The sequence below is a fragment of the Lepisma saccharinum genome, chromosome 25 (genome assembly GCF_977018435.1).
Source record: "Lepisma saccharinum chromosome 25, izLepSacc3.1, whole genome shotgun sequence".
NCBI classification, from domain to species: domain Eukaryota; kingdom Metazoa; phylum Arthropoda; class Insecta; order Zygentoma; family Lepismatidae; genus Lepisma; species Lepisma saccharinum.
Window position 1 is genome coordinate 45498761 of NC_139253.1, and position 27470 is coordinate 45526230.

The following is a 27470-nucleotide window of genomic DNA, read 5'->3' on the forward strand; positions in this document are numbered from 1 at the left end:
CTACTAAAATTAAAACCATACTCTTATAACACAGGTTAGTGCTCGTTTTGCAATATTTATATAAATGTCTGCATATGTCCATAAAAATAAGCGGGCATTTCAGGCCGCAAATGTCGGCATCTCCGTCAGTGCCGCCCGCCACGCTTCTCCCGATCTCTCGGCTGCAGATCGAAATGGACGCACGGTATATATATATATATATATATATATATATATATATATATATATATATATATATATTTATATTTATAGAAAGGCTTTTTCTGGCAAACGGCCCTTTAAAATATTTGAACAGTTTGATTAAGCAAATGAAAAAGTTATATGTAAATGGTATATTTTTCTGTTTTTGATACTGTGTACATGAAACTACTATGCAAATGTTTGTTGAATGTGTAAAAAAGAAAAGGTAAAGTGCTCCCCTGTGCATAGCACCACGCCATGAAGGCGTATAGGTGTTAATGAAACAATTATAATTTCAGTTACTTTTCTTGCACTGAAAATAATAACTTCTAGATATACTATATAATTGTAAATTTAAATATTTGTATAGTCTTGTAGCTGAATTTTCGATTCTTATAACGATAGTTTGCAAAATATCAGCTGTCATGTTATTTACAGCTTAATGATTATGACCCTATTTGAGGTTTAGCATGATTAGTATTTTGTATATTATTCTACACAAATTTGTTGTAATTTTTGCCTAAAAAAATTATTGAATTTTAAATCAAGATAATTTTAAGGGCTATTACAGTTGACATATTACATTTCCTTTTGTATGAGCTTCACCCCATCAGTACATATGTTTTCTTTCCTTTCTTAGAGTTTAATGAACACCATTATAGGATTATGAGATGAATGTACTTTCACCGAAATTGATCCTAATATCTAAAAATTCCTTATGTACATTACTCTATAAATTATTTCTTTAAAGTGATTTAAATCAAAGATTTTCTTTAAAAAAAATCACCCGATTTAAATCTTGATTTAAATCAACCCGGTTTAAATAAAAAATATCTAGATCAGATGTGGTTGCAAGGGCTGCGGAGCCGATTTTGAAGGACCTATCAAAATCAGTTTCCAGAAAGACGACCAAAATTATGAAGATGAGTATAGGTACATGGGTATACCGTGGGTAAAGGTGTTATAGGAGTAAAATATTAAATGTCATTTTTATTGAACAGCCCTCGTATATAAAGAAACCAGGTTAAAACCATAGGAAAATGCTGATAGCTCTAAATGAATTAAAACTGTGTAGAAAAAACTAAAGTGCCACCATTCGATTTAGATTGCCTTTAGAGAGTGGGAAAAGGCACTATGTCAACTTTTATCACAGATGCGGGTGGGTATTTTAAAATCCCCTTCTCTACCAGGGACTGTTTGTTCAAATCCTCGGCCTTCTTCCAAAAATATTGAATTAGCTCTTGCTCTGACAGGAATGTATTATAATGTTTGTGGAATCTTTATCATTCGGAGCTTGGAAGTTGCTTACTCGAGAAAACAGTAAGGGAATTATGTAAGAGACTTGTGCTTCTTCGAAAGAACTTTATTTGAAATTTTATGCAGTTAGTTCAGACTGCTACTTGCAAGTTAGCTACTAAACTCATAAACAGACTCGTGAAAGCTAATAACGCTTTCATTCTGCGACTTTTAATCGAATCATTCAATATTTGTCATATTTTCGAAGTTAATAGTCATGGTTGTCAATAACGTAAACGCATTTTCCAGATATTTTATCATTCATGACACAGCAGGCAATTCGATTGAATGATTGATTTAATTTACCTTACTTCGCTTTTCTACCGCTTTTGGCTAATCGCGAAGATAGAGCAGACAATTTGAGAAAGGAACATTTTTAGTTATAGTAGGAGGAATTGCAGAATTTTTGTTTCTTACGATGATTAATTTCTTAGTAACTATGTTTTACCACTCATATTGCACCTTTATGCTCTTTTCATACAGATTCATTTCACTGTAGCGGTGCCAAGGGTAAACATGAATGACTACTTTTCTTAAGCCGTGCCCGCCTAAGGTCATTGATGTTTAGTATTGATGTACAAGAGGGAGCAGTTACCTCTTTAGACGATCTGTGGCGGAGTGGTTAACACACCGCGCTATGACGTCAGGGGTTCCTGGGTCGAATCCCGGCCTGGACGTTCATGTTCTCTGTATATGTCCCTTCATCACTTTCATCATATCATCACTCATCTTTCCGATTAGCGAAAAGTGGCAGAAAATCTAAGTAAAATAAACCAAGTCAATCAACCAATAAATCTTTAGATGTCAATTGATGATTAATATTACATATTACAATATTTGCATATTGATAATTACTGTTAGTTTTAGATGCCTCTTGAGAGGATGGGGGCCGACTGATGGGTCATGAGGTCCCTGTTCAGTCCAGGAAGCAACCACTTGTCTCTGAGGTTAAAATCAAGAATATTTTAGTCTTTATATGTGCAATCACTTAGATGTGGTACCAAAGTAAGCGAGAAGATCATCGTGTAGATCCTCATGATATAATTTGTTTTGAAATGTTATGGTTTATATATATATATATATATATATATAATATCATTCCGACGAAATGAGACAATTTTTGTAGTGAATACATTCAGTATTTTCTCTTGGCCTTGCTTCTGTCATGAGCTTATAGTAGCAAGTCTTCCTGTACTTTTAATGATTGTCATGCTTTATTTCAGATTTCTTCTTGTTGGTTGTTTTTTTTTACTTGCACTTCTTTTTTATTTATAATGTGTTCATTCACGCACAAGTTATTTGTGTAGCCAGCTTGAAGTTTTCTTTTACCGCATACTTTCACTCTTTCTCATTTTTGTTAGCAGAAGTAATTTGGCAGTTTGTGGAGTCCATTTTCTTCGTTCTCTGAACCGTTTCACATGTCGATAATTTTTACTTTTTTAACTTGTACACAACAGTGACAAGGTCAATTAGTAATGAACCTTTTAGTATTTGAGTATTAGTACAATATTGAAGAATTTATGTTCCTTTCGAAATGGAACAGTCTCTAATAAAGGCTTAAAAATTCTACCAGGAAAAGAGGAGTTAAAAAAGTAAGTGCGTTATGGTTTGACAGCGGAGGAAACGTAGCGGAACCAGACAAAAACACTTTAACGCTCATTGTTTGAAGCGGGATCGGGGAAGAAAGTAGAAAGTGAAAGAATGAAATATGCTTTTGACGGTTGTAAACCTGTGTGTCATTCATTAGTTTCTCAAATTAGGTTCACTTCTTGACCTGTACCTACAAGAGCTGTTCCAAATTAGATTTTACCTTAAGATGAAACGCGAAAAAATAATTACACTTTCCACAAACAAAATACAATTATTTTTCGTGTAACCTTCTACATCATTTGACTGCAAATGTTACAAATATCGTTCTACTCTAAAAAGGGTAATTTGGAACACTTTTATCAAGTAGCAAGTTAAAAAGAGGTAAAGTGCTCCCCTGTGCTTAGCACCACGCCATGAAGGCGTATAGGGGGTGTGGGGGTTACGCCCCACACTTTCTTGATCCGGTCGTGAGTGGGGGTGATGTGATCAGCATCACGCCCCTGACCGCCTTTACCCCCCCAGGGTTTCCCCCAGGTACCCATGTTATTCGACGCTGGGTGGGCGCCGGGGCCGCTTCCACCGTTAGAAAAGTTCCCGGATTTGAACCGGCCGGGACCTTTAGCATGGTAGTCAGATGCGTTACCGACTGAGCCACCGCGGCCAACAAGCAAGTTAGTAATGTATAATTCTCTATTGAACTTGATTATTGTTATTAGTTTTTCTATATGCAAGACAGCAGGGAGGCAAACTAATTTACATCAACAATGTAGTTAGTACGCAGCTGATGATAAAAGTAAGTCAAATATTTGCAACTGTAAATCAAGGAAGAAAAGATCTGAAAGTCGAAGAATGCACTTTAACAGTAAAATATAGTAGCTTGTAATTACTGAGTCACTTATATTTTAACTGAGAAGTTACCATTGAGATAGAAACATGTGAGTGATTCCACAGTATACCCTCCTAACTTAACACGACCCATTCTATTAGATTGTAGTCTAGGAAGCCAGGCTTAAATTCCGGTGAAGGACATATTCCAGCAGCTCGAATCACCCTATAAACTGTAACTGAAAACTGAATAACTTATTTGCTGATAAATATATTCAAAATAAAATTTGGCCTAATTGAACACAGCGTGGCTTACTGTTGTAGTTATAAATAAAAATATTGTTTACTACAACTAAAGTATCCATGTTTTTAGACGTCTAGGAAGTGAGAAGAAAATTATGTTATTTCCACTGAACATATAATGAACCAATTATCATCCCCTCCCCATTTAAATATTTTCCGAAAATTTAGAACAAGAACATTAAAATAAATAAGAAACATTATAATAAATTTATAGGTCTAAGTAAATGTAAGTCAATATTGAATTCAAACTGGATAAAATGAACTACAGAGTGTCTCCAAAGTCGCGCAACTCTTTTTTTCATTTTCATCGAAAATTAGCTACTTGAAAACAGCATCTGATATTTACATCAGGTTTTTTGAGTCTTGAAGCATTCCAACTTATTCCGTTCAGAAAACTACAGGAATTAATTAATAAAGCAAATCGGAGATAATTGTTTCTAGAATACTTATTTCGGGAGGGAAGAGATATGAAAAAAAATTCGCAGGGTAATAATCAAAGTTTCGTGACTGATGTCATGCTAATCTGTATTTTGAGTTCAATATTGGTTTTGTGCAATGACTAATGGATTTGAAAATAGCGATTTCATGGGCAAAATGGAAAAGTTGCATGCAATCTTAATTAACCAGTCGCAGTGCAGAATATTGTTAGCAGACGTAGAGCACATGTACCCAAGTCCTGACCATACAATTCCATCGAAAATCGTGAATAACAATTTTGCTCTGAAAATTTTACTTTTGACAGTAAATTTTGTTGCACCTGACAAGGCTACTTAGATTATACCAGTGAACAATGCTTATCCGGGGTCTTAAGTAGCATTAATTAATTTCCAAAATTTCTTGCATGAAATGAACTGGCAACCAAAAATATTTAAAAACTCAATAGATAAGGTTTCGTCACTAAGAAAACCTGGTGTGAATATCTTTCCTAGTGTTCATGTTATAAGCGATCAAATTTAAGGTACACCAGCTCACCAGTTCAAGAGCTAGGAGCAGTGTGAAAACCTTGGATTTGGTAGTTTAGTAATCGTTTTGAAATGAGTTCATTTCTTACCTTAGGCAATGGTTTAGGTTGTCGACACTGCATACATCCCACATTGAGCACATTTGGCGGGAGTTGACGAGGGTAGTCCAAAGCTAGGTCCGAGTTTTCTAATATGGCTGAAAGGTTGGCCAACAACTGACTAGGGTGTGGAGAGCCTGGATAATACTTCTGGATTATACTGTTCGTAACGAAGAATTGTATCTGCATCACAACATGACCCATTAATTTGTAGAAGTAGTTCTTCACTCTTTGGGGGTAGCTCATGCGGTCGGTCAACTGGGACATGAATGCTGGCACGTAGGATGGAAATAGAGACATTGCCGTGTAGTCTATCTCTCCACTGTTGAGGGGCAATGCCCAGTACGCGATCGACGGGATCTGGAGTTGATTAACAAAGGCAAGTCCACACTCGTTGCTGAAGATATCGACAATAGCAATGTCTAAAGATTGAGACTTAAGGTCTATCAACAGTCGCTTGTTGCTCAGAAGTGTCTCGCAAAGAGCATACATTGACAGAAAGGCTTCTTTTGGGATCTTTGTAGCGAAAAGTCCATCGTTCCACATGACGTCCAGCGGCATGTTGAATTGTCCTTCTGCTTCTTTCGTTATGTAAGGGTAGGTACCGTCCCTGTTATCCACAGCTAAAGATATAAGGGTGACATTTGGGTTCTTGTTGGCAATGTTCATAAAGTTTTTAAACTTCACATAAGTCACTCTGTGTCCCCTGCTGACCAGCACCTCGCTCAGACCCCTCAGTTGAACTTCATGGCTGCCGCTGTAAAGAGGGTGAATCACCAAGATATTGGCAGCCTTGGAAACAGGAGACAGGAGCACCGTTAAGGTGAATAATGTCGCTAATGTAAACATCATTGGGCGCTGCTGATGTGAAGAATCTGGAACGAGAAAACACCTATTCAATTTGAAATTATCATACTGGCTCAATAATGTTTAGTGATGTCATCCACAGATAAAGCATGTACTGGTTTTCTGCTTGACACTTTACCACGTACGCAAACAAAATGTTTGTTAACTACCACAGTGCAGCAGCCTCTATCATGCAGTGACACATTGGCAACAAGGATTAAAAAACACATGAAAGTGTTGGCATCAAGTACGAGTAGTTAAGATTAATAACATTCTTTGAGTGGAGATAGAGGTCGAACAAGAATGAATCTGTACATGTCTATGGGACCGAAAAGGATGAATATGTTTTGATACATATGCGTTTTGACCCTTCTTATGTAAAGATCTCTTGATTTTTGGAAAATCATTCAGTCAGTAAGAAAAAACAACCAACATGAAAAAAATTATCTACTATTCCCAGTGTACCACTAATAAATTAAACTAAATTTTAATAATAAATTTAACGCGTTCACTACCATTAAAATTCTATAACTTACAACCCAAGTATAATCTAAGCTAATGCATGTAATGAATTGATACATACAGAAAATGTCTTTAATGAAACTAACACAATATTGCTACAACTAAAACAACTACTATAAACCACATATTGCCATAAAACAGAATATACCAAGTTTTAGGTTCTAGTTAGTTATGACATAATTGAGTATTTTCAAAAGAGAAAAACTGTATTATCATTATTATTATTACTATTATTATTAAAGATGTAGTTGAAGAATAATATAATATCTATCACACATTTACTTTCAATATTATAGTACCAACAACAATCAATTTATTTCTATAGAATATGTAAAAGTTGTGCTTACCTAGTACTGATCTACACTACATGTAAATTATAAATGTCTGTGATGCAGTTAATGATATATATTTACATAATTAATGCATGTCTAACAATTTAATTTTATGTGGCTACGGTAAATAACTTGGTTTTATTAAAAGCAATAGTGTATTTACAAATGATATCTCTGTAAAAAAGTTTAATTCTCCTCTGTGGAATTCTTAATTCTTTTCTAATTAAGTAGTTATTTCATTAGAAAAACAGATATATTAATTTACATGTAAGGTCTTTGTATTTCGAAATATTATATTTTGTTTTGTTCTCTTACACATTATATAGGTTGTGCCCAGTCTATTAAAAGAATAGCTTTCAAGGTTGTGATTAAATTTCATTGTCCTGAATATAGAACTAGAAAGCAGCGTTGCCTGTCATTAACTGAGTTCACACATTTCTCAATGTCTTCATAAGATAGACTGAATGTTATTACTCATTGAAAATTCATTGGCAATCTTCCTACACAATCCCCGTTTGCCTGGTCCTTTTGTGTGCATTAATTGGATGCAATTTTGATAAGAACTGAGATTGATCGTTATCCTGAAAAAAGATTTGGTCAGGGCGATTCTTGGCAAGGCAGGGTATCCTGAACAGGATACAAGGGCAGAGAACAATCCCAAACAATCTGGCATCATTATACGGGACTTGGTACGTGACTTTGGCCCGCGTACGCACAATCGTAGGCGTTGTTAAGTGAGGCACCTGTGAGGATTATGTATGCAGGGTGCGGTGATTGCAAAATGAGCACTTACAACACTGATTCATGTGTGTCAATCAACAGAGAAGAGTGACTTGAATAGCCTATAATACTTGGCAAGTTTGCTGTTCTTTTCAACACAGCATGCACCAGACTTTCTGGCAGTGTGGAGCATTGCGAAAAGGTTTTCAGTCAGCATCAGGGTGTGAAACCCTAGGTGGGACAGGGGGATTACCAACCACAAACTATCTTGTCCTAAACAATTCCCCAAACAAAAATTTCATAGGAGAGATTTTTTTTAACAACAAATACAAGCAATTAGTTTTGATGACAATATTGGAAATATCCACAAAAGAACAAAGTATAATGTCTGCCTCTGTGTGCGTCTGTGAATGTTGCATTTTTTCCCCTCTATCTTTCAAGATTTAACAGATTCATTCTAATAAAAAATAAAAATATATTTAATAATATATATGTTTAAATATTTAGTAATTAACTGTTATAGAATAGGATAGAATAGAATTTATTTCCAGTATGAGTCTTTACAGCTATACATACCATACAAGTGAAAAATTTTCGTGTACTTTCCCCCACACCCTTCCTCCTTTTAGTCTGCTTCCACCTTCACACTGCTTGGGAGTTCACAAACACTATTTCATTTCAAATCTTTCCCTATACTTGCACTGTTACCTGAGTGATTCCTAAATTTTCTCACATTTATTTACTAATTTATTTATTTAGCAACCCTCCCCCCTTTCACACATGTTCGCTATCCCCACTGAGCTTCTTTGCTCTCTTTACCCAGGCGTAGTGTAGGAAAGTTCCCAGATTCCTTATTTGCGCCTCCCCCCCTCTCGGTCTCTCCCTCCTAAGAACGCTTGTCATTATATTCTCAATGTTATCTTCATTCATTTCCCTGATATATTTATGTCTTGCCTCCCCTGTTTCTTTGCACTGGAGGAGAATGTGAAATTTCGTCTCGTCTTCGCCGCATAGCGGGCATTCTACGCTCCCGTCCTCCCGTTTAAGTTTAACTTGTGCCCATCCCCCCAGTCTGAACCAGGCCAATCCTGACCTTTCTTTTGACCACAAAAATCTACGTAGTTCCTCCTTCCCCATTCTCGATCCGTATCCACTATTTTCGCCGATGTTAACGATATTTTTGCGTCGCATTCTGCCAAAATTTTCTGTTTGGTAATATCTTCCAGTCTGGCACGTATGGCCCCTAGCATCTGCATATCAATTCTCCCCTCTATTCCCTCTTCCCACACCCATCCTAGCCCTATACTGTATAATTCCGTCTTTAGTTTTGCTACCCATTGCCTCCCATTACCCCCCCCCCCTTATCTGTGATTGTACACAGAGTTTCTTCAAATTTCCCCCCTCCATGGTGATCAGTTTTGCCCAGTATTTTATGCTCCTCATTTTGGCATCCACTTCCTCTCTCAATTTTCCCATTTTCCTAAGTGCCCCACATGTTTCCGTACCCCTCCCTACTCCTAGCCCTTGTTTTAGGAATCTAGACTGTACGGCGTTTACGGTTTCCCCTCCTTCCCAGACCCATAGTTCGATACCATAGAATAGTGTTGCCTTAACTGTGGCCTCGTAGAAACCCTCCAGAATTTTGATTGGAATATTTGGTACTTTGTATTTTATTTTTCTTGTTTTTTCTAACGCAAAAATTGCTTTACATTTATTCCTGTGTACGTGCCTTGCCCACCTACCCGTCATTGTCATCCCCATGCCTAAATAATCGTACTGTTTCACCGTTCATCCTTACCAAATATTGATTGATTGATTGATTTAGTTAATTTTACTTCGCGTTTTTGTGCCTCTTGGCTAATTTGCGAAGATGGGGATGAGTGATGAAATGATGAAATTGATGAATGGACATTCACAAACAACCAAGCCCGACCGGGATTCGAACCCGGGACCCTTGGCGTCGCAGCGCGATGTGCTAACCACTCGGCCACAGCTTACCAAATACGTACCCATTCTTAAATACCATTATTTTGGTCTTCTTCATATTTACTCGCATGGCCCATTTCCCGCAATATCCGTGTAACGTGTCTAGACCGTTCTGTAGACCTGCTGTTGTGTTCGAAATCAGTACCATATATATATATATATATATATATATATATATATATATATATATATATATATATAAATAAATTGTCTAGTAATAACAACTATTCAAAAAGTATATATAACGTAATAAATATGTACATCATATGGTAATACACACACACACACACACACTCAATGATTTCCCACCCTGGTCAGCAGTACTTAATTGAAATAATGTGTTAGATGAATGGAAGTGGATACATGTAGTGGCGTAACTAACGACTTAAGGGCTTCTCGCTGAGAACCTTAAGGAGCCGTTACTCTTACATTTCTATAACTTAAATCTTGTTCAGTTTGTCCTTCGCTTTAATTCCTCTCTCTTCAGCTATTACCGAAGTTATAGGTAGCGTTAGATGCAATTGAATTGTGGTACACAAATCAAGTGAACTGCTATAGTTATACAGCTATTGACAACAAAGCTTTGCAACATCGTGGATATTATTGGTTTTCTTTACATGTTTGAGGACTTAATTGACTTGAAGCTGATTACCTGATCAACCAAATTAGGTGATAAATCCGATTCGTACTTCAATGCAAGTTTTTTTGACCATTTATTGCAGTTGTTCGTTGCGCTGCTAATGGCAACTGTGTGGGATCAAAAAAAAAATCTACGAATATAATATACAGTTTTTGTACGAATAAAAAAGATCTATTAGATTTTTCATCCTTCGGAAACAAACCCTTCGGCTAACTAGGTCAGCCTGAGGTGATTTATTGATTCATCTTGACACTTATTAGTACTAGAAAAAGAACCTGTATTATTTGGTATTTTGATAACGTTTCTATTCCCATCGCACATTTATATAATTCCTGTGCGTTAAGAATCATCCACGTATTTATTTTGCTTTGGACTTACCAGTTCCCTTCCTCTATCAACAGTCCAGAAGGTCTCTATTGGTACAGTTCCCGCCAAGAAATGATCTGTCGTGTGCGTGCCATGTTGCCAAATGTATGTTTCCTACACACGTGGCGACTGACCGTACTGTTGCACGCGTTCTTTGAAATGGCAAGTAAATAATATCAAAGAGCTATTCAAGCCTTTAGATGACATATCGCCATCTGAAATACTTGTGTGTCCTTTGCCTACCTTCTTCTCTCGGATTTGAATGTGGCAACCGAGTGTTTGAATTCGCCTCATAAAGAGAACGGCGAGCTCTGTTTGGCAGAGAACAAAGCACGTGCTGACTCCAGCTCTCCTCTTTGCCTTGTCAGGGCTCTAACCTTTGACCTCTGGTTTCGCAGCGCGTTAATCTAACCGAAGGAGACTGGCGGTGTCACTTTCAGATCGTCCAATCGAATACAGCCTAATGCAGCTTGTCGCGTCACTGCAGTGCGAAACGTTGCTATTGCTTGTTTCGTTTTGAAGCGGCATGTGTCGTCACTTTAGGTGATACTACACCGTTATCTTAGTATAGTTGCTGTTTGTAAAAATTCTATCTCCTTTTCCGTTTTAATATTAGTTCCTTCTGTTCGTGTTTGTGTGTGTGAACTATTGCATTCCTGATAGTCTAAGTTTTTTTCTTTTTTGTCGACTAGATATCTCCACCCCTGACATTCCACAAATGCATTGCATAGGACATTCAATCAAAATAGGGGGAGGGAGGGCTTTGCCAGTCTTTGAAACTCAAAAAGTAAGGACAACTAAAATTATTTTTTTATGATTTAGGAGAGAGGTCAATTCTGATAATCCCCTTTGCTTCAAATACACTAGTGAGAGACACAAACAAGAGAGATCTGGATATATGAATTTGTTTGATGCAGGTTCTGTTTCGAACCGTGTAGATTTTCCCAGCTTGTGTCCTAGTTGAAGTGCCTCTGGAAGAATAGCGTCAACTCCAATTACTCTACTGTTGAACGTTAAAAATATGAATAACTTTGAAAGGAACTAATCAAATATTATATTAATATTTATAAATAAATAAATTCTAAACTTAAATCCATTAGAGTAAATATTTGTAACTTATACAACATATACAGTTGTAACTGTTCCCATGTTACTTCCTCTTTCTGCCACATCTGACTAATCGCGTAGATGAGAATGAATGATGATAAGATGAGATGGAGGAAGGGACAAACACATAGGAACGACACGACACAATTCCTACATAGGATTATCCTGGCAGAAGTTCCAGGCGCCAGATCCTCGTTAGTATGCAAAATGCAGTCCATGGTGTACTACGTTTGAGTGATTGATTTGGTTTACTTTACTTTGATTGATGAGGATGAGTGATGATATAATGGAATTGATTAAATGACATTCACACACACACACACCCATGCCCAGGTCGGAATTCGAACCCGGGTGTACTACGTGGAAGTGAGGTTGACATTTGGGTAACTTCCGAAAGGATCATCCATTATACCCCACATATCTAATAATTTTGTGAGCAATGTGGCATAAAGGGTGACTCCAAATGTCAACCTCACTTTCACGTAGTACACCCTGGGTTGCATTTTGCAGGCTAATGAGGTTCTGGCGTTTGGACTCACAGCCAGTATAATCCCTGTGGGGCTTGCATTGTGTGTCCATATGTGCTTATGATTTTCCCTTCATCCAATTTATTCTCATCTTCGCAATTAGCCAAAGTGGCCGAAAAGCGAAGTAAAATGAATCAAATCAATCCATCATCAATCATTTCGTAGGCAATGGAAATGAAATATCTTGCTTCTAGCAGATGAGTTCTCCTGTCGACTACAAAAGAATGTTCACGAAACCGAATAACCAACATCTGGACCCTGGGCTAGTAGAAAGTGCCATATGGGAAGAGGAGATAATATTTCGAGAGCGGAGACGCGGATTTCAAGGAAGAGGATTGAAGAGGTGAAATTGGCTACGAAAACAAAAATCATCTTGTCAAGAAAAGAAAAAATATGCTGATTGTAGCACACTTGAGAATGATAAGTATCAAAATAGCCAATGAACCATCCTGGGGCGAATACCGATGAAGTGCTATTGAGGACAAGGGAGGCTCTTGGTTTGTTCGACCCAAGAACGCAAAATCGCAGGGTGTGTCTGAGATGGTTACGCCTGGGTGAGACTTTTCCGACTTCTTTCGCCAGCAAGGTGTGGCTAATTCTTCATCCTTCCACTCAAGTGCCTCGCCCTGTTGCCCAGACGACAGACCGAGATGCTCTTTTCTTCAAACACAACACGACTGAAGGCGGCTTGTCATCTCCTGTTATTTGTGTATCAAAAAGAGAAAAGACTGAATGACACTCCTGCTATCAGGATGATCGTGAGTGTTGTATTAAAGGCTTCAAAAATTATAGCTTTACAAGTGTCCTTGCGAGTTTGTTGTGACAAATGTGTCTTACCATCGAGTTCATTTCGACAAGTCGTTAATGACTGTTGTGACGTACGTCCTGCAAGGTATCTACCAAGGGAATGAAGAAGCCCTTAACACCATGTCCCTGTCAGATCTATCACATAATATCGACTTAGAACTCTGGTGGGGATGGTTTGTACTTGTATTGTCATTATTTTAAGTCCATGTTCTACATCTGTCGACAATGATGATGAACAGTGAGCAAAATGTTTGATTAAGTTTGTTTTACGACCACTTCAGGCTCAGTTAAAATAATCGGAAACGGACTCAGAGTCTAAAGTGGGATCCGAACCATTGTTCGATGTGCCTCCATCGGGAATAGAACTTTCGGACCCTTCCATTATAGGGTCCCGGGTTCGAATTCCGGCCTGGGCATTGATATTTGAGAGTGTTCATTTATCAATTTCATCATATCATCACTCATCCCCATCTTCGCAAATTAGCCAAAAGTGGCACAAAAAGCGAAGTAGAATAAAGCTAATCAATCAATCAATCAATGAAAACCTTCCAGGATAAAGCGAAAGAACAGGCCCGTAGAGACGGGCAGGCTAGTGGGACTGAAGCTCAGGGCATCAGTCAAAGCTTTTATTATAGACAACAAAGAATGTTCGGCAGAGAAATCTACACTTGGCAGAGGTATAATCGGGCAAAACGGTGCTGGAATTTTCTGTTTCACAAAGTAGTAGTAACAGAATGTTTTTAAAGTTGTTCTTCAGACACTAACTCAACTATTCTTAAATATGATAAACTCTTTTTAAAAATCATAAATGCAAAATACGAATCTTTAAATATGACCTGCTTTTATTTGTTCCCTCATATCATAATTTGCGTAGGATGTCAAATATCACAAACCATGACATAAGGAGAAAATATCGAAGGGCAAACATAGTATGGCGGTGCTTGGTAGTGTGTGTGTGGGGGGGTGAGGGGGGGCATAATCCTGCCCAGGGCGGCAAAATATCTAGATGGGAGGCTGGGACAGGGTTATGGTGGACAGTGATTTATCCACCCCCAAATTTCCTCAACACCTCATAAAATTTTCCACGAAGGGCCAACTTATGGCCATTTCGGCTCTAAACTCCCCCTCAGACGGAAAATTCTGGATAAACCTCTAATCGTGAAGACCCCAACACAGAAAACTAAATGCATCAAATTTATTTAATGCACCAGAAACGCATCGATTGATGCACTAGAGGAGTGGTTCTTTGTCCTTTGCCAAGAATCAGGCTTAGAGTTTAATGCATTTTTATATATCGTTTGTGAAGGTATCGCCAAGTGCTTCATATAATACAAGTGAGTACTTCTTTCTATGTCGAGCTGCACTTTAATCTATCAATTAATGCGTGTCTTCTTCCCGGATTCGAATCGGCCTGGACATTGGTGTTCTTTGTAAGTGACTCTTCATCAATTTCATCTTATCATCACTCATCTTCACTTTCGCAATGAGCCAAAAGTGGCAGAAATGCGAAGTAAAATAAGCCAATTCAATCAGTCAATCAATTGAAGCGTTTCTTCATGCACCCTGCGTCTTTCTTGATGACCTTAAACATTTGTTCTGAGCTACAGACTTTATGCATTTTTGTTTGAACTGATGCATTTACTTTTATGTGTGCAGGATTATTGATGAAATAGATAAAGCGGTATCCATAATGCTCTACTAAGCCAGAGCTCCCAGCTTCAAACCCTGGGTTTATCATTGTATTTGTCCTAATTTCATCAGTTCATCATTCATCCTCATCGTCGCGATTAACCCAAGAGGTAGGAAATCGACATAAAATAACCGAAATAAAATAAACGAACAAACACAATCAAACGTCCATACCTTTCATTGGATTCGAACCTGGGACCCCTTGCTCCGTAGTGGACTACGGTAACTACTCCTTCATGGTGGCCGGCTGTAGTACAGATGGGTCCGATTGATTTGTACTGTATCGATATCGACTGATATCGGAATAATTGTCAATCGTTTTAAAGATCCGATATTTCCATCAATTTCACTGCCCGAGAAACGTTACTAAAAATGTTATTAATATTGTTGTACCTTGTAAATACAAGAGTCGAAATCAGAAACCGTACAATAATGGAAAATGTTATATTTACACTGCACACTAATGGTTAAAAAATGTACATGTAATGCAATGTCACTCACGAGGTTCATATCCTCTGTTCTCCAGAACAGATATCATATCACATCATGTATTGTATACACCAATTACGTTATATATATATTCTTATGTATAGCATTGTAATTTATTATTATACTTATTATAAAATGCAACCAAATTGTAATAAATAGAGAAAATAAAGTCGGGGGAACCGTTAAATTTGGAGCAACTGACGTCCTGGTCTATTTTTAGGAACCAGGATAATAAACGCATACCCTCGAATGTATGCGGGTGGAGGCGGGCTGACTTCGGGGGTTCCTCCCTTGAATTTCCATAAATAGTCTATAATTGATTAAATAAGTTAAATTATTTTGGGTGCGTCCGCACATAAGGTCATTTTGCGCCCTTCAAAGTACACGAGGAAAAAATCCCTTAAGTAAATTCCTAACCTGAAAGTATTAAACGGAGTGTGAAATCCCCTTCAGAATGGTTAAAAGCGTAAGGTTAAAAAGGGACCTGCACGAGACATACACAACATGTTAAGAAGGGAAGGAGACACTAAGAACTTCCTCAGAGACAGTGTAAAAGATCTGTGCTTCTCAAAACGCTAAAAACAATTGTTAAAACGCTGTCATCTCCAAAAATGGATGACAAGGAGTCGGGAAGAATAAAAGTGTCTCTGAGGACAATGCAGTTCTGTATATTTGTTCTTATCTTTATAAATGACGTAATCCATTCAACCTGTAAAATAAATGTAGAACAAATTGAATTGAATTGAATTGAATTCTTGCCTTATGTCCACTTTTTGCACAGATAGGCTAATCGAGGCTGGACATATGAAGGGGCTATAACTCTCATTAACCCCAGGCATATCGCATTCGTACACACAGGTAGAGGGAGGTTATTTCCATGACCTCTTTGGCTGTTATGCATTTGAAGCTTCGGAACGAGTCACAACTCGCGAAGCAGCCAATCAACGAAGCGAGCCGCTGACGTCAACTCAACCCAGAACCAATAGCTAAGCACCCTGCTCAGGCTCTTAACGCCCACTAGGCTCGCTAGACAGACTCGCGTAGTCTGCTGGAGATGTTCCGAAAGTAATTCGACTCTATACACTTGAAAGAAGAAGTTTATATTAGAACCATGTTTTGAAATGCTAGGTACAGAACGGTTGAAGCACGTACGTACAACAAACTTCCTCAAGCACCCTTGTCTCATAAAGAAAGAGAAAATGTGTACTCATTGGTAATTGAACCAAGCTACATCAGATAACCAGATGGTTAAATCTGTGACAATCATATTTGATCTGCTATCAAGGAAAGGCGATAATAAATAGTAGAAGATGGGCGGACATACTTCTTATATTCTTGGAACTAGTACAATAAATATATACTGGGGATGTTTCAAGATAGTGACGAATGGAGAATCCCAATCTTCACAAGTTTATTTTGGCAGAGCACATTGCGTTGCTGTCAACTCATGTCATTGACAAACGTTCTGAGTTCCCTACCTGAGCAGGGTATTTCGTTGTGTTTGTCCATTCATATTTTTCATCATCATCATCACTCGTCTTAATTATTGCGATTAGCCTAAAGACTTAGAAGAGCGGCGTTAAACACAAGAATACAAACAAGGTGTTATTTGTAATTTACTCTGCAATATCTTTTTTAAATAAAGCTTTATTGATTTCAAGACAGAACGTTGCCCCTTGAAAGCTAGATGAGGATGGGAACGATAAATATTCGTTATCTCGTTTAAATAAGCATTAAGGTAACTTCTGTCAGAAATTATGTAGAACTTTTGATAGGCTTTCACTTGTTCCAAGTTATCTGTGGTCATACAATTAAGATGTTCAACTGAGACCTTTGGATTACGTGCGAAACTACAGGTTCAGTCCTGATTAACCTCGCTACAAAAAGAAGGCTTGAATACCAAAGCCTTCCTGGGTAACAAATTGCCTCTTCTCTACCTACACATCACTCTTGGGATAATGTTCGTTTCATATCTTCTTTCCTTTGTAGCGATAAACTGTCGTTCCAGATTAGCATACTTGAATTTTTCTGAAACTGATTAGCCCGGTGAAATACACCAGAATCCATAATTCAATTCTCCTGTCACACTTAGCCATTGGTGGCTATCACAGGTGTTTACTGAATTGTAAACCAATATCCTTCAGTGAAGCCATCCCCTACCAAGTTTGATTGGTGTTTGACGTATTCTCATGAAAACTATCATTTCAAAATAAGCTTAAGCTATCCCGATTATCCTGGGAAAAGGGTCGGCTGAGGAACCGGGAGGAAATTTGTTTGTTTCCTCAGGATGAAGCGTAACCTTGATGTCATGTAAAACATGATTAATCATAGTTCTAACAACAACACTGACTTTGAAAGCACAGTAATTTTACATAAGAACACCCTTAAAGCTAATTAACAAGTCTTGAAATATTTTAAACTACACATATACTTGTAAAATGCACGGAGTATTTCATATGTTTGTGATTGCTACATTTCCAGTAACTATAGATTTTGCATCCCGGCATGAAACAACTTTGAGGCTCACCCAGCGGATGGAGCGTGGTACTCATCCCATCACCCCCAGTATGGCTCAAATTGAGCATGTGTGAGGTCCTACACCCCCTTCCCCAACACATGACTTCATGGTAAAATGAAATGAACAGAGGGTAGCTTTGCTTTCTAAAATAGGAATAAGAAAAAGTTTTAAATACATTGTTCTAACTTCTAACTGCGAAATTCTTTACTTTAGGTGATTGCAAGTGGTTAATCGAAACTAAATGCAAAATTTTATTATGAGTCCTTATCTATACTTTTTAATATATTCTAAAAATATTAATTGTTACTCTTCCATTAATAATAATGTTCTTAATTATAAACAAAATGGGACTGTATGTCATACACAGAAAAAAATGATTTGTTTGAATTTTATAACAAGAAACGTTTAGTTAAACTTCTTGATAACTATAAAAAATAGTAGCATTTATTGAATTTGATGAATTTGATCACATTATTTGCTAACTGTAGCCAAATATACATAATTAGGGTCCTGGTTTGTTTGTTGTTGATATGTTTGATTGCCAGAAACAACATTTTTGAGTTATTCCAAACAACCTTTTTTCTGTGCAATTACTAGTTAGGAGTGTATGGAGTATTCTATTCACTATCTCTTCAGGGTTCGAATCCCGACTTGGGCAAGAATAATTATCTCCCCTTTTCCCTTCATCAGTTCCACATAATCATTATTCATCCTCATACTCTCGATTAACTCAAAAGATAGAAAGTCAAGAAAAATGGGCAAATTATAAATAGGAACATAATAAGTAAGTACACTATTACAATCGCTGTAATGATCATCCAAACTGGATTATAAAATGGGGGATTGGACTACTGATTCTTCTTTGTAGCTAATCAGTGGTGATTTATTCATTCTAGTTTTTTGGACTTTTAACCACTGTTATTTAAAAAAAAGATATTTACCTACGTTTCGGAGGCTGAATCTGCCTCCGTCTTCAGGGTAGCGTGGCCACTGGGCCACTCATAATCTTACCTGGCAATTTTATGTATATAGAGGTCCTTGTGACCAACAGACGCGGTGGAGCCTAGGCCACCAAGAATAATCCTCCTAGGCAACCATTTATGTAACCTAACGACTACACGCTACCCTGAAGACGGAGGCAGATTCAGCCTCCGAAACGTAGGTAAATATCTTTTTTAAAAATAACAGTGGTTAAAAGTCCAAAAAACTAGAATGGACTACTGATGTGTTGAATATGCATTAAAATCTGGTGATTTGTTGCGGAGACAGAATTTCCACGCAAAGAAGCAGGCGGAAGACGTGTATAAGGATTTTTTGTCTTATTAAACATATACTTCCATACGTTACGTTTTTTATTTATATAATTTTATTTAGATTTGCGATTTAAATGTAAAACATAAATGACAATTCCATGCTAAGGTCTAGTTAAGTGTCTGCAGGTATGAATATTTAAATCAGCTCTCGAAGTGGAAATCTCTAGCTGCGGGATGTGTGATTTTATGTACAGATAGGCTAATTGGGACTGGACCTTCAGTTTAAAGAGGAATCCGAGCAAATATGTGTCTCCACTGGGTATCGAACCCAGGACCCTTTGATTACAAGGAGGAGAGACGTTACGCCACCGGGGAGGCCCAGGATGTTTGCGGTTAGCTGGAGAGCAGGATGCTCATATGGTGACAGTATGACAGCTGGGGAGATCACCTCTAGCAATGTTCTAAACTAAACCACGTGGTGCAATATCCATCTGTGGGCAAGGGTCTGCAGTAGTTTTTTCACTGGGTAACTCATGGTCAGTGCGTCGAGCCCCATCGTCAATGGTTTCTTGCTTTCGAGACCGGAATCCGATATTATTGTTTTGAAGTAGTTCTTCTATCCTCACGATACTGGGGCAACACCGGCGCTAACGTTCGTCTATGTGGTGGATCTTGGTGTGAATTTATAGGAAGCCATAACTATTCAAAATTGTTGCGTTTACATTGCATTTTAATTGACTTCGCCTTCGCAGTTCTACCTGCTGTCTAGGTTAATCGCGTCGATGAGGATGATCATTGATTTGATTTGGTTAATTTCACTTCGCTTTTCTTCCATGTTTGGCTAATTGCGAAGATACGTAGTGATGATACGATGAAATTAATAAAGCGACACTCGCATTGAGCATCCATGCCCAGGCTGGGATTCGAGCCCCGGATCCCTGGCATCGTAGCACGCCGTGCTAACCACTCCGCCAAAGAGGTCGGCATGAATGATGAACTAATGAAATAGAAAGTAGAATATAAACACAAGGATGCAGAAATGCTGTACCAGTGTATCGAATATAGCATTTTGAAACCTTGGCTTTTTTTAGTCCACCGCGATGGCGCAGTGGTAGTGTCATCGCCTTGTAATAAAGAGGTCCTGGGTTCGATACCCGGTGGAGGCACATATTTGTTCGGATCACGCTTTAAACTGAAGGTCCTATCCCGACTAGCCTTTCTGTGCTTAAAGTGGACTTAAAACAACAATTCAATTCAATTCAAAACTCATCCACCGGGGTTGGCAATAACTCAGGAATGACTAATACAATTATTGTTATAGTTTCTAGCTTGTTACCGCGGCGGGTCCTCAGTTCGTATCCTGACAAAGGCACGAACTTCCCTTGCATTTATTCCTTCATCTACTTCATTATGCATCCTCACGGTCGCGATTTGTTTGGACAGACAGAAAAGAGACATTATGTAACCAAAATACACACAGGTATACTTACAATGCCTTTTCCCACGATGTGGTTGCACACACAAGTCGAAACACTCAATGGTATCTGCACAGTGGTGTTTCGCGCGGCGCTAGAATCCATTCACGTAGTGTCTCCTAGGTCAAGGGTACTTGCTGTCAGTGGCAGCTGAAGAAACCCAGAGCCGATTACGAAACCATGATCTTGAACGCCGTTGGCCAGGACTGCAGAGCGTGGCACCAATAAGAGAGCCAAAGACGCACGCGAGAAGGAAAGTTGGCCCGCTTCAGATTTGGGGAAAAAATTTCTCCCTTTCTTTCACATGCATAGCGTAAATTACATTGTCACCCTTTGGCATCCTTCCCTTTCGTTCAGAAAAATTTGTAGGCCGCAGGCAGTGTATAATATCTTGTCCCAACCGGTAGACCTGTTTCACAGTAGGGGGAAAGTTTAGTTATTGAGTTCTGGCATCCCCCCCTACCTAGGAGATATTCAACCCAGGGGGGCATGTACTTACTCCTGGAGGGAGGACATTTTTAAGAGCTTGTAAGGGGGAAAGAGGGTCACCAGAACAACCGCGGAAGGAATTAAGCGCTCAAGTGAAATTTTTACGGTTAATCCATTTCACTCAGTGCCGTGCCGAGGATTTTCGAAAGGGAGGGATTATGTATACTTTTTTCTTGGTAGTCAGCTCTCATTTTGTCATATTTTCCTACCTTTGACGATTTTTGTTTAGGAATACTGAGCGAAAGGGGTGCGGGGGTTATAACGCCAATAAATCCCCTTGGGCACGTCACTGATTTTGCGCTTAATCTTTTCGCTCGTATTCCGTTTTTGCTTAGTCCCTTTCGCTACAATTCCTTTCGCGCTTAATCCGTTTCGCGGTTTTGCCTTTCGCGCTCATTCCGGTATTCAAGTTGGTTTCGTGCTTTCGCTCTTTTGCGTTTCGCTGTTATTTCTCTCGCTCTTATTCTAGTGTTTAGTTTTGGTTTTGCGATTAATCTGTTTCGTTGTAATTCCTTTTTAGCTTATTCTACTTCGCGCTTAATCCTTAGCGTTTATTCAGTTCGCGTTTAATCCTGGGTTACGTTTCGCGGCATAGGCGTGCGCACGAGGGGGCAAGGGGGGCAATTGCCCCCCTAATCATGGACGTCCTCAGATTTTTTCCACGGAGGGGCAAACAAGGTATTTTTCCATGGGGTATTATATTACCCCGATAATATGTTGCCACCTCAAAAAACACCACTTGAATTTGAAATTATCGCATTAATGTAAATTACTATGACTGAAATCAAATTATACGTGTGAAATATTACTTTTAGGTTGACACTCGATTTCTAAGGGGGAGATGTGGCCATCCTTGCTCTCCCTTCCAGCTGTCCATGTCCCTACATTATTATACTTTCCCCTAGAAATTTAGTGTAGAGGAATCTTATAGCCGTTATAAAACGATATTATACTCTTAAAGAAAATAAAGTATTTTCAAGCCGATTAAAGTTCAAAGCAACTACAGGGGAAGGGGGTGCAATGGCGCAATCACAGGGGGCAATTGGCATTGCCCCTCCCCAACCTTGGACGGAAATCAATTCTAGGGGTGCAAGGGGGGGGGCAAACATTGAAGTAAAAGAAAGCAAGACTAGTAGAATCTAAGAATAGCAGGACAAAAGGATACTCAAGATGGAATTTTTTTTTCACGTCTTTCTTGCATTATTTCTTCCAGACGGCCAAGAGCACCTGCAGAGCGGCACAAAGGGAAATTGGCCCCCTCGATATAAAATTTTATACAAATAAAAATACATTTCGTAAAATTTTCTTGCTCGCTTCGCCCGCAGTTTCTGCCTTTCTTACAGTCTTACAATTTTAGAGCCTTAGCTAGGGGGCGGCGGGAGTTGGCCCTGGGCGCCGAACGATCTAAATGAAAGAAATTGTAAAAGAGAATGCCATCGCGCCCTATGAAATATTTTGTTTTTGTGCCATATTAAATCAATATTGTTTTCAGTTTGCAAAAATTTGGATCTAAAAATGTTCTTTCTCGCTTCGCTCGCAATGTTATTGTTTTCTGAAATGCATTGTAAATTACCAGAGAGAGAAGTTATAACTACTAAGTACTTCAGACTCTTGCTGCTAAACAGTTTTGTCTTAAGTGCATGAACACAATTGTTTGGAGCGCGGCACATTTCAAAGACAATTTATTTATTCGTTATGGTGTCTAAGTTGCTGCATTTTATATATATACACACCCATCAATGCAATGGAAATAAAACAGTGAGATAGAATGAGAGTTTTCTTCCCGACTGAACTTTCATCAACTTGCACTTCCCCCCCGATCAGAGGGTCTGCGCACCCCTATGTTTCGCGGTTGTGCCCTTTCGCCCTTTGACCTTTCACGGTTGTTCCAACAGCCCGGTAAATGCCCGCAGAGTTGGGTTCTACGAAGGTTGTTTGAAAGGCATCTATATTTTCAGACATTGATTCGATTTCCGGTGGAGGCACATTGTACAGCGGTTCGGCTCCCTCTTTAAACTGTACGTCCAGTCCCAGTCGATCTCCGTGGCTGGGTTAACACAGCACGCTACTACGCCAGAGGTCCCGGGTTCGAATCCCGAATCCCGAATCCCGAATGAGCGTTCTTTGTTAGTGTCCCTTCATCAATTTCATCATATAATCCTCACCATCCTAGTCAAAAGGAGCAGAAAAGCGAAGTAAAATAAACCAAATCAAATCAATGTCCAGTACAAATTAAACTATTTAGGCATAAAGTAGGATTAACAGCCTTCACCTGTAATTTATACAGGATGTACCACCAGAGGTAAGGTCGTTCTTAAGTAGTTTAAAATCAATATATCAACAAAGATCATGAATAGACGCTCACAGAGAACATCCACGCCCAGGTCAGGATTCGAACCCTGGACTCATAGCGTCGTAGCGCGCTGTGCCAACCACTCCTCCATTGTGGTTAACAGCAGGAAAAGACTGAGAGAGAGAGAGAGAGAGAGAGAGAGAGAGAGAGAGAGAGAGAGAGAGCGATAGCGATTAAAACTTACAAAATGTCTAGATTTATACTTGCCCACGATAATATATCACTATCTACATCCTGTTTTGCTTGATGTCAGCTTTCGTCCCGTATTATGTTACTGGCTATATCTCGTGATTGCTTACAGTTACAAACATACAGGTAGCCTGTGCTGTGGGTGAATCATTAGGGCTATGATCTCTAACGGAATCAACGTTTAGGATAACACCAGTTCATGATTAACTCAACGGTTAAATATGATGAATCTTTTTCCGAAAGTGACTCATTGGTAATTTGGTTTAACTGTCAGCTCTACGTCATTTGGCAAGCGATTGTACTTTTAATTTAAATATTTCCCAGATAGACGAGCAGAATATTGAATACTAAATGTTGGGAACAAAAATTTGATATGATATAAATCCTGATATCTCAAAAGCCCAGTGCAAACAAAACACTGTTCTTTTTGTGGTTCTCAAACTTGGTTGTCCTATTTATAAGACAAGAGCTTTGCATTGGTATCTTCAACTAAAGTCATGAATGGTTATCTCCAAAGTAGGTAATGAAATTGTGAAACGGTACGCGACACTTTTATTATTCTCTTCTACAGAGTTCCTGAACAAGTACAAGTATTCTATTGGTCACGAAATTATGTGGTTTGGCGGTAGTGCCCTGGTGCCATAACTGGGAAACTTATAACAAGGAAAGGCCGAGAATCTCTGGTTCCTGTCCACGGTGTGGCAACGTTCAGCATGCAGTGTTGCCAGATGCACGCGTCAACCCAGCCTTCAAAAGGAAATAGTTCGTTGCCACTCCTGATCTTTCTAACAAATGTTGATGTCATTCTTTACCACGCATGTTGCAAAAACTTGGCCATGTCTTGTCGCAAACGTTGTGAACATGTAATGCAATGCGGCAACAGCGCATGTGCTACCAGCAGCCTTATTTCGTGTCCTCGAGTATAGCTTCCGCCATTAGAGTAGCTTTAGCGACCTGCAAATGAAACATAACCCTCACATTGAAGTTCATTGAACTTTCGGTTGGCTTAAATAGCTTTCGACTTGTAGTTTTTCGTGGCGTTCTATTCATGACGTAAGGAAAGAAAAGAATACGTGTTCACCTTTTGGCAAGGAAGAGACACAAGCAACAGACATGGCTCTCCCGTACTCAGAGTTGTTTATAGTTTAAAGCCTTGCAAATAATGTGGTTAAGTCTCTTAATATTCCACACTGCAAATGCATTCGAAACGGTTTTGATGCTGCACTTTAAATCTTCGGTACCGTTCCCTTCCTCACCAAGTATAAAGGATTTACACCGCTTTGTGGTCTCTGTGTAAAATACGGCTAGTCTGTTTAATGTACACGACAGGGAAGAGCACACGTTGTTTCTTGCGGATAAAATGCCATTAATCTCGGCTCATTAAGTTCTGCTCGCGCTCAACCGCAGAGATGAAAAAACCCGTAATCGCTCTCACCCACAACAAGATAAAAGTTTACACACAAGTTGTAAAAACATTGCAGTGAAGAGACCTAATTGCAAATTAGGTCGTTGGCACTAATTGTAAGAGAAAATGTAAATTGCAGGCTATACAGACGGCAGTATACTAATTTGAATCTTCTTCTATGTTTAAGCCGATCTCCGACGCTGAGCGGTTAGCACAGCGCACTACAACGTCAGCGGGTTCGAATCCCGGACTGGGCTTGAGTGTTCTTTGTGAGTTTCCCTTCATCAATTTCATCATACCATCACTCATCCTCATCGTCGCAATTAGCCAAGAGTGGCAGAAAATCGACTCTAAATTAAAACAATTCAAATAAAATTCTGTTTTTAAGTTATTGTGTAGTGGATTTTTGTAATTTTATTGGCTGCATTAGTGTGTGTTTTAAGGTGTTAATATATGTATTGATTGATTGATTTGCCTTATCGTACTTCGCTATTCTGCCTCTTTTGGCTAATCGTGAAGATGAGAAAGAGTGATGATTTGATGAAGGGACACTCACAAAGAATACCCTTGTCGAGGCCGGGATTCGAATCCGGGACCCTTGGTGTCGCGTGGTGTGTTAACCACTCCGCTGCGGAGGCGGGGTTAATGGTTGACGTTTAATCTCTTGAATGAGGATTAGAATATTAATTTAAACGAACACAAGGCCTAATATTAATGTATTGTTATTTGGAAATTCTTATAATACAGCTAGTGTCCAGTTTACTGGTATATATATTTCGTAGTTCGTCAGATTTTTGTAAGCTAAATTCTATGGGTCAAGATTCCAGGATACAGAGCTTTCTATTGTATGAATACGCGTAACCAAACTTTCTACATTGACTTATGTAAAGTTATTCTCTCTTCATTTCACCGTGCAATGATAGCGCATAGGGCGTGTCGTGTTAGGGCCCCACAGGATTCTACCTCAACACACCCTATTTGCATCAGACTCTGTAACACCCAAGGTTACCACTACACACTGATTAGGGACTCTGTGAGCCTTAGAATCGCTATATACGGGGATATTGTCGTAAATGTTCCCCCCTGAGAACACCCATCTCGCCCATCAAACCTGCGGTATCCCGCCTAAAGCCTAACAGTCATTTGCCTATCCACTGGTAGTTTATCATCATTATTATTATTATTCAAATAGCATTCATAATATAAATACAACGCCTAAAAAAGAGCCTCAATGCAAATAAAACCGAGGGCCTCCCTCACCAAAGAAAATCTTACAGTAAAACCTCGTTAATCCGGATCCCGTTAAACCGGACTTCGCTTATTCCGGACAGACAAAAAAGAAACAACAACAACAGAGTGCAAGGTTTTAAATGAAGAGTCAGGTCCGTCGGGCACATCATCATAATAAGGATATCGCGTATGTACGTACTGCATTGTATATAAAGTATTGCTTCACAATTTACTGTACTGTATAGTGTATTTAGGCCTATGTACTTTAAATACACCATAATATACGTGTTTTGTTGCTATAAACGGAGTTTTAATGCACTTTCAACTGTTCTTTTAGGTTATTTCAGTTAATCCGAACTTTCGCTATACCGGTCAACTTATCCTCCCATTAGTCCGGATTAACGACGTTTTACTGTATTTTACATAGGCATAGGAGTACTTTGTTCATGTGTATTTATGATTCACTGTAAACAGTCATGAGTTAAAGTTCCCATGATATTGATATTTTAAACATATGATAGAGTTCTGCTTAATTTTTAATCATGCTATTGGTTGATTCAGATTTTCGAAAACCAGGCTGCATCAATTGAATCATTATTTTGGAAATCCCTTATTTGGGAGAATGATAACAGAAACTATCCCAAGTAAAGTTATCAGAGCCTACCTTCGTGGCGGAGTGTTTAGCACAGCGCGCTGCGACAACAGGGGTACCAGGTTCGAAACCCGGCCTGGGTGTTCTTATTGAGTATTCCTTCATCAATTACAATCAATCTCATTACATCGTCGCCAATAGTAGCAGAAAAGCGACGATAAATAACAAAAATTAAATTAAATTTAATCAAAGTTGTTAGATAATAAAAAATAATAAAATTATAAGCAATACTACGGTATTATTACATCTATTGTATATAGAGCGCAGAATTTGAATGAAGAAAAGACTCGTTTGCCAATATTGGTTCATAGAGGGTTTAGAAATGAATGATTCAATTTCCTCTGTGCATATGTTGTATTACGTCTATATTTATTCCTTGCCTGAATCAACGTGAAGACTTCCAACCGTTTAAACCTTCTATTCATATAGCGTTGATTGGGGCTGAAGTTCTACTCCCACATGACCTCTTTTTAGAAAACATCCACATTCCAGAAACATAATTGTTAGTGAGCTTAAATTTATAAAGCACGAAAGGTGCTTTTATTGAGGGGGCTTATAACGTGTGAAATGGGTTAACAGGTGTGGCAAAACCCATAAAAAGCGGAGGAAAAACCCAAACCT

The 27470-nt window shown here is 38.6% G+C and overlaps 1 protein-coding gene across 1 annotated transcript in view; it reads right to left on the reverse strand.

The window, feature by feature from the left end:
- LOC145978762 (UDP-glucuronosyltransferase 1-2-like) overlaps positions 1-20586 on the reverse strand; it is a 38325-nt gene extending 17739 nt beyond the window's left edge. Inside the window, exons 1-2 of the mRNA XM_083111575.1 lie at positions 20547-20586; positions 5246-6129 (exon numbers count right to left, since the gene is read on the reverse strand). Of these exons, the coding sequence (XP_082967701.1) occupies positions 5246-6106 (861 nt within the window). The 5' untranslated portion in view covers positions 6107-6129; positions 20547-20586. The remainder of the gene's footprint in view (positions 1-5245; positions 6130-20546) is intronic.
- Positions 20587-27470: the final 6884 nt, after the last annotated feature.